Source organism: Eurosta solidaginis, chromosome 5 (assembly GCF_040869045.1).
Source record: "Eurosta solidaginis isolate ZX-2024a chromosome 5, ASM4086904v1, whole genome shotgun sequence".
Taxonomy (NCBI): domain Eukaryota; kingdom Metazoa; phylum Arthropoda; class Insecta; order Diptera; family Tephritidae; genus Eurosta; species Eurosta solidaginis.
This window is the reverse complement of record NC_090323.1, coordinates 256,283,211-256,295,608: the sequence shown is the minus strand read 5'-3', so window position 1 is coordinate 256,295,608 and position 12,398 is coordinate 256,283,211. Positions and strand designations below refer to the sequence as shown.

Genomic DNA, 12,398 nt, shown 5'->3' with positions numbered 1-12,398 from the left:
ATAACCCCGGAACAGTTGGAGATTTGATTTGTTATCATATTGAGACTGATTAGGTAGAATTTCGGGACTATTTCGAAGTTGTTTTAGGAACTATGTAGGATTATTTTTTAGACTTATATCGGAACTATATCGGAATTTATTCTAGACCGTTGTTCACCCCTGCGTCCTTTCTTTTAAACCGCTATAGCTCTCGAGGTTTAGCAACTTTAGGATTTTAAATTCAACAAAGTTTCAAGTAACATTTTCTTCGTGCAAAGAAAGCTAGAGTCGTTTGATGATTTATTTACTACTTCTTGCACAAATAGTAGTGTTATTGCAGTGCTGTTTTGCCTTGTGAAGACACAGCATGTGCAATGTTTATATATTTATTGAACAATTAACCACACCATAATGGGATAAGCACTCATAAATCCTCTCTTCACTTTTAACGCCTACCAGAGATCTGCTTTGAGTACTAATAAAATTAGTGCACTTAGTCATGAGCCAAAAAATTTTGTCTAAATGTGTACTTAGTCAAGTACAGAAAAATACTATGAGTGATTAGCACATAAAATAGAAAATACATACGAGTGCCCCGCAACGCATATGTCCCATACATATATGACATTGTTGATATAAACTGAAATCATAATCGCTTTAACTCAGTAGCACGTTGGTTTCGTGTGTAATACACTGTATACTTCGTTTATTATCGGTTTTTCTTTAGCGCTGTATTCAGTTTAGTTTCGTGTACATTGTTGTGATGCTAGCGTCAGAAGACTGATATGACTTTATTCATTTTATTGCACTGTTAGTCTTACTTATTCCAATTAGTGTTTTCGTATAACACAGCTGACTTTCTTGCTCAATAAGACAATTGAGTACTGAACTGCTTTGTGGCTTATGAGCGGTTATTCATTTTACGAAGCATGACTATGTAAGTGTGTGTTAGTGGATATCAGTGCTTGATATTCTTTGTTTGTATACGCACTAATACTAATATTTTGGTTAGTCCACTAATAACCTTAAAAGATGAACAATTGCAGCTCACTGACGCATACAAGTACGCACTACTTTATGAACTCACTTACTTTAGATGGCAGAGAGTGACTTATTGCTTATCTGTGTACAACCAGACGTGACAAAATTAAAATCTAGCTTTATGTACGTATGTAGGTACTCAGTTAACCAAATTGGGTAAAATACATGAATTAAAAGTAACATTAGGGTGAACGCGAAAAAACTTGAAAATATTAAGATAGAGAAAAACTTGTACGTGCTTTTCAATTGTATTAACAAAAACTCTTTGTTTATATCATGCAGTATCACACCCTGTCTATAACCCCTGTACAAACGCATTTAAAACAAAAGCATGCCTTAGCGCCTAAAATGATGCAACACCAGCTACATTAACTTAATTTATGAGCACATTCAGCACAACCACATAACTGCGCTCATGCATATTCATTAGACGTCGAACATTTTTGTAGGTAAATATGTAAATATGTATGTAAGTATATTTGTCATACGAAACAATAAAACTACTTTATTGCAATGACAAAACGTAAATTCAGCAAGTAAATCCTATATAAACTACATTCCTCGTTCTCTGCTTCCCCACATACTCACCTGGCTCTTGTATATTCCCCAATGGACTCTCTGGCAGTAGTATACCCTTTTGTACAAGTTCCTCACGATTGGCACGTACTGATATTTTGCGTTCAAGTGCTGCGAAGCAAACGAGAAATCGGGATGTGGATAAAAGCAAGTTATTGTTGTTGTTAGCGTTATATAAGTAAGAAGAGAAACTAAGCAAATTAAGGAAAGAACATAAAACCGAAAACAAAAAACTAATTACAAAACTTGAAGAAGCTCCTCGATCCGTATGTGTGCTAAAGCAAATAGACAAGATTCCCTCTTTCTCATACCGAAAGTTTTCTTTAGTTGTTAGTAGTCAGTGTGTGCACTGGATTAGTAATGTGAATTAGTGTAGAAACGTGTGTAGTATTAGTAAAGTGACTTAAATTAGTTAAGTAGATACGCACAACCATCCATAGACAAGCAAAACATGTAGCCTAGAAAAAATATTTTAATTGTACTCACATTTGGAAGCTGCTTCGAATTTTTCGCTCTTCTTTTTCCGTCTCCATTTCCATGGTTTGAAAAAACGTCCCAATGCACTTAGTTTACTTTTACGTTCGAGCGGGGGTGTGCGTGTACCAGAGCCAAGACTATTTGTACGCAGGGCAGCACCATTTTGTTTTTTAGCTGGAATGAAAATAAAAGACGAAAATTGTAATAATAATATTTTTTTTAACTTTAGTTAAGTGAATAAAAGTTAAATGATGATGCATAAAAAGTTATTTCTGTGGCAATTTTAAAAAACAACCTAATTCGAGTTAGGATAATGGTGATATTCTGGCTTCATAACGGAAATCCGTTACAGATCTCTCTGTGTTACTTACTCATAGTCCTAGCGCCAAATGGCTGCTACAAAATATAGGAAGTTACAATGGTGAATTGTGGCTTGCTTTTCAGATAAAGGTCTATGTCATTATCCTAACTCGAATTAGGTTGTTTTCTCAAATAGCCACCGATTTCATGATTCAAGTGGCGCACTTATTTCAATACTTTAATTTCTCTAAGGGCCGTTTGCTGAAGTGAACTTTAAAATTTATCTGGCGTGTAGACACAAATTTTGTTCACTAAAAATATTTGTATCAGAAAGCTTACTTGAGAAAACCGCCCTTAGTTATTTTCTTAAGTTTGCATTGAGCCAGTGATTCGAGCTACCGCTATCGGCGGGTTTCGGAGTTGGAGGTGGTGTGAAAGTGGGCATGGGTTCGTCAATACTTCTTAGGAGAGGGCATATGATTACTACTAGTAATTTAGCTACTATGATATTTCAAGTGTTTACGTATTTTGCGCTTGTACGAAAAGACGATTTCAAAATTATACGTTTTCACGCTACTAAACTCTTACGCTGGTCCGCTTTTACGAAATCAAGCTAATACGCTTTTGCGCTAAAACGGTGAAATGCTTTCATGTTTTACTCGCTACAAATTAAATTATTCATGATATTTCACATTTTGAGGGTAATACGCATTTACGTTAGTACGTCAAAACGATGTTAACGATTTTGCGCTAGTACGCTCGTGCTTTGGTACGCTTTTACGAATTTACGCTCATTCACTTTTTCGCTACAATGGTGAGCTGTTTTAATGTTTTTTTCAATGCGAATTAAATTGTGTATGATATTTTAAATTGTTACGGTCACACGCTATGACGCTTTTGCGCTCATACGACGATACGCGTTCAATACAATACGCTTTAACAACAATTTACTCCGAAGTTAAGCCGGTAAAAATATACGCTAAGACGCTTTTTCGCTACTATGGTGATAAACTTACAAGTCTTTTCACTACTAATTTATGTATGGTATTTTACATTTTTTTTTGTGGTAATATTGTACTATATATTTAAGAAAATACGACAAAACAGTTTTAAGATAATAAGTTTTTACGCTACCACGCTTTTGGGCTGGTACGTATTTACGCTACTACGTCTTAAGCAACTCCTAACATTTATTGATTTCGATATTTCAAGGAAATAGGAGCTCAGTACGACCTCAATTACAATTGTCTAATACGTGTGTGCGGTAATACGACAAATGGAATAATACGCTTTTACGATAGAACGCTGGGAAAATTTAGGTAAGTACGCTACTGCGATGCGACGCTTCCACGTCTTTACGCTAAACGCGTAATAAGAAAATAAGAAAAAATAATGAAGAAAGAACCACCTAGTGGCATTTTCTGATGAAAAAGTTTTTATTTTTTAATAATTTATCCCGCTGGTCACTGCTTCTAAGTTAGAATTCATTCTTTAATGTTTCTCGGCAGATTTCGAAATGAGTATTTACGTTAAAAATATTTTCCAGATCACGCAGAGCCAAAAATAGGGACAAGTTGTGTCAAGAGTGAGGACCAGAATGCCGACATCGTATTCAACATGGCTTACAGTAGACGACCTCTTCCTGACTCATGAATTCTGGAAAGGCAATGAAGAGGGGCCCGATAAGCCAGACAAATCTTCGCTAATTATCGAAACCGAATGAGGACTAGCAGCAAACATGAGGAGCAGTGAAACTGCAAGGTGAGATGTTGTGACAGCAAAAGGTATTGTAAAAATTTGGAAATGCGAAGACCAGCAGGATTTTGTGAAGAATTTTAAAATTAATCGATTAATTGTTCGAAGGATAGATAGCTTCAAGAAAAGATTAGTTCTTCTAGAACGCGATGTGGATTAATATACTGACTACCTTTGAAAATAAAATAGAACATTGCGTGAAACTAAGAATCAAAGATTGCTCATAATTCAATCTATATTATTGGATTAGGTCAAGGCTATAATGATTTAAAATAAAAACTATTCCCTAGGTGTGCCAATAATGCAAAAATAATCCCAAACTAGTGCCGATATAATGCTAAAAACTTCACGAAATATTCCGCGTACAGTCACAAAATGATCTTGAAATAGTTCCGAGCAGGCCCTAAAATAATCGCAAAGTCCCTGAAACAGTTCCGAAATGAATCAACTGGAAGAGATTCAAATAAACTCACATTCAGAAAAGTTAATCCCCAGTCTAATACAATTATGAGTTTATCCATTAAACCATCATTATATAATCAAAGTTTCACTTTCAAAATGAATCCAATGCTCTCCAAGCAACAACGCAGCGTTGCAAGCAATAATTATTTAATTGCACCAACAACAAACATTAAAAACTATTATAAAAGTGACGGCGACACCTCAGGCGATGATAATTTTAGTATTTCATAGTGCAAGAGACGCAAATGACACTAGTGACAGTTAACTTCCGGTTTATCTTGAGTGTCCAGCGTGCGCAGAGTGTGATGTGTGACACCTCGAGTAACATGACAAGTCAACAACAACAAGTGTTTATCGTAGAGTAATTGCTGCACAAAACCAATGGCACTTGTAAATGATAGATGATATAAGCAAATGAATGAAAAATTGGAAAAGAAAGGAGCAAAGCAATTAAATTTAAGAAAAAATGCAAGTGGAATGTGTCAATGAAATTAATTTGAAAGTAAACGTCAGCTTATGAAATTTTTTTTCAAGGGGCAAAAAAAGTGTATGCCAACTACAGCAAATTAGTAAAAATAAAGTTAAACCCTTCATATTATTATACTACAATTTGGACCGAAAAATTCAGATTAGATTTTTCTCTCTACTTTTTCCTGTCTATCTACCTGATTGCGGACGAGGCGATACATGTGTGCACAGATGGTTCGAAGGTAGTGGAAGGAGTAGGGTCTGCGGTATACTGTGCTGATCCGGAAATAAGCAGATCCTACATGCTGCCGGATTACTGTAGCGTTTTCCAAGCGGAAATATTAGCCGTAACCAAAGCAGTAGAACCCCTGGAAGAGAATAGCTTAAGCTGCAACCGTGTAACTTTTATATTGACAGACAAGCAGCAATTAAGGCAATAATCTCGCATAGCACAGCATCTAAATGCGTGTTAGAGTGTAAGCAGTCTCTGGAGAGAATCGGGACAGGAGAAGCATACATTTATATTGGGTCCCAGGGCATATGGGAATAGATGGGAATGAAAAAGCGGACGAACTAGCTAAAAAGAGCGCATCGTGGTATTTTTTTTTTTTGGAAATTTATTTTAAATAGTTTTCGATTTACAACTCATTCAAGTTTTTTTTTTTTTTTTTTTTGAATTAACGAAAATAAAAAAGAGGAAATGGGTTATGAAATTCGCACATAATTTTTTGCTCCTATATTTTTCTCTCAGGTATACATTCTAGGACTGTAGACACATGCCAGGTATTCTGATTGGACACTGCCCTCTGGCGTCACATGCCTTTAAATTAGGCTTGGTCAGTGATAGCAGATTTAGAAAGTGCGGGTTGGAGGAGGCTACGATCGAGCACGTACTGTGCTCATGCTCTGCGCTCACCTGGCTAAGACTCCAGCTATTAGGTGTGATACAGCTGCCAGATCTAGAAGCAGCAAGTGGCTTAAGTCCCAGGAAGCTTCTAGTATTTACCAAGAGGACGGAGTTAATTTATAACATAGGTCCTGGTTTTTGATAGGGTTTTTCAGTTTGGTCGTTAAAGCAAACTTCTGGTAAACTACGGACTCATTCAGTCTATCTGCGGTCCTCATGGACCGGCCAATTCAACCTAACCTACCCATTAATTCGTCTAGAACTCAATCATCGAAAATTACATTAGAGTAAAAAGTCGCCCAAAAATTGCTAACGAGTTCCCCTTTATCCAGAAATTGTTTAAAATACCTCTCTGAAGTTGGCAAGACAACTTTTACTTGGAAAAAAATTACCTATTGGGAAAATCGCCGTGAATTTGCCGTAATTTATCCGGGAAACAAAAAATTTTTAGAAAATATCGGGTGGCACGCCAACTTCACGTGAAGTGGAATTAAGTAATACCAAACCAACCAAACACTTATATTTACAAGTATTCTGGAAGTAGTGTTAGAAACAAGAGGTTAATAAATTTACAAAGAGGAGTGTCCGCCCGACTTACATCGCCGATAACAAAAGAGTACATTGAAGTATGAGCCATTGTACCAAAAAGAAAGTGAAAGATGAGGCATAAATCAAAATACCATTATAACAGACTTATTATCAAATTAAACATAAAACGAAATGGCTAAAATATTTTTTAATAATAATTTTCTCGTACAGCTTCCGAATGACAGACAGCAAATTGTGGCATGTTTTATGCACATTTTTGTAATTTTACCTGTTCACTTAGTGATCCACAAGTAACCGGCAACAACAGTTTGTAAAGCATAAATGGCATTGCAGGAAGTGCAGCAGCGGAATGGCAAACAAAACACAAACACAGAAATGAAAAAAAAACAAAAAAAAAAAAACAAATTTTAAACCAAATGTGGAACACGCGCAGTGTATGAACGTGAATTTGATGCGGCGCGCCGCGACGGTAAGATGAGGTAATTTTGTGTAACACGAAAACGTGATTTTGACCAGTTTGTGATGGATGTGGTGGTAATCAATGTAATCAACTCGACGACGACTACTACCATTACACACATTTGGTTTTTGATTTTGCTTTTCGTTTTTGTTGAGTTTGTTCTTGCTGCTGCACCAATTGTACACCGAATTACAAGCGCAAACATCTTTGAGCAAATAATCATACAAATCGGCGGTCAGTTTATGGTATGTTTATGTGTATGATTGTGTTTGTGTGCATGTGCGACTTAGTCACTAGCAATTTGCGGTTAGTTTGTTTCATCTGATCCCACCAGGTAACACCACTCTTGACTACTTGTAATCCAAAGCGACTTCTGCTGCTGCTACTCAATCAAATAATTTACAAGTAGTGTGACCGACCGTAAATGGCAGTGTCTCAGGGTGATACGAATTGCAACAACAAGGTTCTACTTAACATATGCTTCGCTCACTTGGCTTGCGTGCTCATATTCATGCGTCCGAACTAATGGTAATAAAGCGGTGTTGTGGCAACTGAGATTAGTGCAGCGTGATATGACGTACGAGTTGCAATCGCACTAAAGCAGGAATTACTTGAATGTAACGGTCATTTTTAGTATGATGAATTAGCTGATTCCTGCTCTAATTTGGCGCGGTAACTCAAATTAATGTAAACTGAAGCGAATTTTTCAAATTTTGAGAAGTGATTGTGTGGAATCCTCATATTTTTCTATCATAAGCGAATCAAATAAATAATTGGTCGGTATTTTGTCGCTAATTATCCGCCAATTAGTTGCGAAGAGAAAACATTTTGCGCGCTTTCCTAAGTGGTTTTTTGGGGTGCTTCGCTAAGTTCTCGTGAAGTCACTATTAACACTTACCAAAATTTTTTTAAAATATCACATTTCGGGGGGTGACCTTCACACATTTTTCCCCCGATAATTTCTAAAGCTGGGCTAGCAAAAAAAAAGTGGAGAATCATTTCTAGCAAATTGGACCGAAATCGGCCCTTTAAAGGTCGTCCGCAAAACAGACTCAGCCAAGACGGAAATAGTTTTGCCTTGCTCTAGCGAGAGCTAGACAAGCAAGCATTATGTGACTCGGTAACTCCTCCTCATCGGAGGTATCCACTGCATTCATCAATTGCGTCAGCTTTCACGTTACAGTGATCGAAATCTTGGCTAAAACCAGTTGGTCCACTACCCCAAAAGTGAGTACGACTCATCCCAAGTCCTCTTTTGAGGGAATGACTGAGGTAAAGCTTGTACAGGGGAAAAGGGCCCTTGGTCCCCCCGCAACAGTACTAGGCAACCGAGGCGTTTCCAGCCTTTGACGACAGGGTTTCCGGGACAGAGCAAGACTCCCCCCATCGAAAAAGCCTTAAAGCGGGTATTTTATATATCTTCGTAAAAAGTACCAGCTCCGTTTTGTGCAACTTAACAGCTAGTTGGTAAAAAAGTTCACATGATACATTTCGCCCAGCCATCTTGTCCAGAAAGCTCTACAAAACATCCTCTCGTCATCCAGAAATATACCCACGCCACAGTAAAGACGCTAGGGCAGTCAGTGGTGCGCTCATGTACATCTTTCTATCGATTTTGGCTCTACCCCATTCCGCACTTTCGTTAGCTCGGGCAGAGTTTAGGTAAAGTATCGTAAGAAAATCATTGGTCTGTGAGCGCTCCATATTCTACATGAGAGCTCCAGGCTTTTAGAATTAAAGAAACTTTGAACATATTAAAGTTCCCAGACGCTAAAGAGATTTCTCGGTACGCAGAGTTCAGCCACCATTCACATCACTCGAGGGCAGTATTTATAAATCCTCTCACTTACCCTGTAGGGCTGCGAATCCGGTGGTAGTTAACTGCCCTCATCTCTTAAAGAGAGAGATGCCCGCAGGGACCTCTTAGGTATTCTAAATATTCCCATCTCCAAGCGGCTTGCCAGAGCGTCTTTTCAGAAAACACTGAACTCATGGCAGACGCAGAAAGCACTAGCTCCTCCATAATTTCGGGGTTTTCCAAAAGATATTTTACCAGAAGTTTCATTACTTGCAGGGAACTGAATATACCTCTAACGGGTTTGACACCTAGACGGTAGCCAATGGTTACATCAAATTGCTCTTGAGCTGGTTAGAAAAGTACCTTAATGATGCCAATTTCCAGAACTTACGAATATATTTACCTTAAATTCTAGTCGATATTACTCTCCAAAACCTTCAGGAAAACTCTTAATCGCTAAAAGAAAAATAAGATCTGAATATATCTAAAATCAGATACTGATCCCTCGTTAAGAACCTTCACAGCTGATGTGCAAATTATGAGCCCTTAGATAGATGAGGCCCAAGACCTAGATTCAAAAGCAGGCTGTTTTTAACACTTATCCCTACTTCCTGTCATTATTGTGGAAGTCTATGTGATCTTTTAGGTCATGCTTTGGTCACTGAAAACGTTGAATATTCTGTTTGCAGAAATTGGGCTGAGTGAACTTGAGGAAATCTTTTGGATATAACAAATTTATGAAGTCCGTAAACCGTCCTCATGCCAATTTTAACCATTTGTTGTTGTTGTAACGTTGCTTCGATGCCCGCTTTCACCCCTTTTGGGGGTGACCTGTGTGAAGCAGTTGTCTATTTTGAGCTTTATTACTGATAACCTTGCCTATGTGGCTAATTATATTCTGGCGTCATAATCGTCTGGCAAGTTCGTAACTTATTCTAGTTTGTGTTCTTTAGAATTAATGAACATACTTTCGCTGAGTAGCTCGTGACCAGCAGATCGCTTACTTTATATGCATGTAGTCAACAACTTCCTTTTGCGTGAGAGCACCAATAAGTCTCAAGTATAATCCTACTTAAATTAAAAATGGAAAGACTGATTGTCCTAAAATACTTAACCAAACGTAAAAGCTCATTTACAATGACAGCAAACATTACAGGGAGCATACATCACACATCCATCTAATCTTGGCAAACAGGTACCTACAAACGCACACACATACACGCTTACGAAATCAAACATTGTCCGTCTTGATTGCATTGAAGTGTTTCAACCAATGTTATTAAGTTCAAATAGCACATTTGGTCATCTCCCAGCCCGACACCAACCAGACAAGGGTCATACGTACAAATTTCTTAAGGCAGCCAGCCGAAGTCTGCCAATGCCCAGTGCACTCAAAAGCATGTAAATCTTAGCATCATTGTGGTTGTTGTTGCGGGCATGGGTGATGTATAATATAGCGACCACTTGTTAAGACTAACAACTGCATTTCCGGGTGTAACTGTCTGCTGTAAGAGGAAGGAAGGAAATGGTGGTGCATATAACAGTTATGCTCTGTATGCTGTCGCAGATCTCGGTTGTCGTCGTCGTCACCCAAATAATGTTACGATTCTTAATATACAATTTACGATATTATGCGCAACAATGACGATGACAATAACCAGAGACAACAACAACAAAAACCTGCTTAATTGTGTCAACCAGCCCAGAACTATTGTCTGACGACGCCTGTACATTATTGTGTCTCGTATATGTTTGGAGCAGCACATTATTATTCAGAAAAGCAACAATAACAATGACAGTAGAGAGCCAACGCCAGTCATTGACCGATGCAGTGAACTGAAAACGTTGTTCTGATGGCACTTGTAGCTCGGTGTGATGCCTTGACAAGAGACGATGTGGCAGGCGATGGAAGCAAAGCGCTACAATGAAGACGCATGGAATGGCATGATGGAAAGATAAAAGTGGAAGTGTGTATTTATGTAGGAGTTCATGTTTGTTTGACAACTGATGCTGTTACCGATTATGTTAATTTAGAAAGACTAGAGATGGGAGTGGAATACTAAGTTTTAGGTGTCATAAATTGTAGTAGCATGCAATTCGATCGCTGGTCTACCGTTCGTTATGTAATGAGACGTGAAGCACAAGTTCTCAATTATTGAGCCGCGTCCTTTCAGACCTATATACTTACTTACTTTGAGGTATATAACAGTAACTGTCGTGAGTGTATAGCGTTCGAGCATAGCGAATCAAATCTGTCATATCGAAAAAAGCCCTCAATATATTCGGCAAGTATTTACTTTCGTTATACTCCATTCAGTTGTTTTTTTTTTTCTTGTTTACCTGCTATTTATCCCCCTGAAAATTTAAAGCAGTGTCTAGCTGGTCCCGATATCCCACGCACATCTCTAGCAATATTACACCGAGTAATGCGATACGATTTAAATACTCAAAATATACTCACGATGTAAACGACGAGATAAATTCAATTTGCTAAACTTGAAAATCAAAAAGTATTTAAAAGCGAAAGCATTGCAGATCAGTCTCGAAATCAACAGTTCTTTACTTTTGATTTTTCTTCAATCTATTTCACTTTCGATCTCTTTGCAGAGTGGCAAGTTATCTTCTTAACGCAAACACCAGCTTCGCAGGACAGGTTAAATGACTATCTCCGACCGGTCTAATCGGATGGTCACTCAAAGGGTGTCAAAGTGAGAGAGTTGCCATTTCGTGGGATATTAAAAATGTCAGTTCAAAGCACTGCGAGAGGACAGAGATAGAACTACTACCGTCTCTTAATGAAATAGTTCTGTGCCAGTTCGGTACAAGTACGCCGCAGGGTTTACATGTAAGAAATGCTCCGAAAAGAAAGTGCACAATTTTAATTAATTATTTCTCGAAGTGCATGAGCCGGATCATTTTGGGTAAAACACTGTTAGAGAGCGTGGTCTATTCCGGTTTTTTCTATTAGCCGTAACGTGAATTGAAGAACAAGAGCAGTAGTAAAGATAAATATTTGTATTTAAAAGACGCTAAAATCGACCTCTCTGAAGTTGGCAAGACAACTTTTACGTGGAAAAAAATTACCCATTGGGAAAATTGCCGTGAATTTGCCGTCATTTATCCGCGAAACAAAAAAATTTGCCGTGTCATATTTTAGAAATACAGGGTGGCACGCCAACTTCACGTGAAGTTAGCGTGCCACCCTCAGAAAACCAGTTTAGAGACCAGCTAGGAAAATAGTTCTTGCACACAAATTTGCCGTAGATAAGTGGCATATTTTATAATTTCCAAAAAAAAAAAATTTAACTTTTTTTATGGTGCACCGCCAATTTCACGTGAAGTTAGCGTGCCACTTTTCGAAAACCAACCATCCAACTTAGACACCATTAGGAAAATAATTCTTGTACGTGAATTTGCCGTAAATTATCCGTGACACAAAAAAATTTGCCGCGGCCATGTTTTAGAAAATACAGGGTGGCGGAAGACTTATTAACGTAAGGTGTTTCCAAAAAAGGTGTACAAAAGTAAATCAATGGTGGGAAAAGTAAAGATCTGCGAAAGCTTAGTGATTTATGTTTTCGCTTCTCTCCTTGAATCATCAACTACTTAGCTTAAATATGCGAGTT

At 37.9% G+C, this 12,398-nt stretch overlaps 1 protein-coding gene across 12 annotated transcripts in view; it reads right to left on the bottom strand.

Moving 5' to 3' along the window:
- Positions 1–12,398, bottom strand: part of LOC137253296 (phosphatase and actin regulator 1-like) — a 763,209-nt gene that overhangs the window by 373,180 nt on the left and 377,631 nt on the right. For 11 of the 12 annotated variants that reach the window (XM_067789966.1, XM_067789968.1, XM_067789965.1 and 8 more), the window contains 2 exons: positions 2,083–2,247; positions 1,609–1,707 (listed from right to left, as the gene is read on the bottom strand). In XM_067789966.1, coding sequence (XP_067646067.1) covers positions 1,609–1,707; positions 2,083–2,247 — 264 coding nt within the window. The remainder of the gene's footprint in view (positions 1–1,608; positions 1,708–2,082; positions 2,248–12,398) is intronic. The other variant, XM_067789969.1, reaches the window with a different exon arrangement.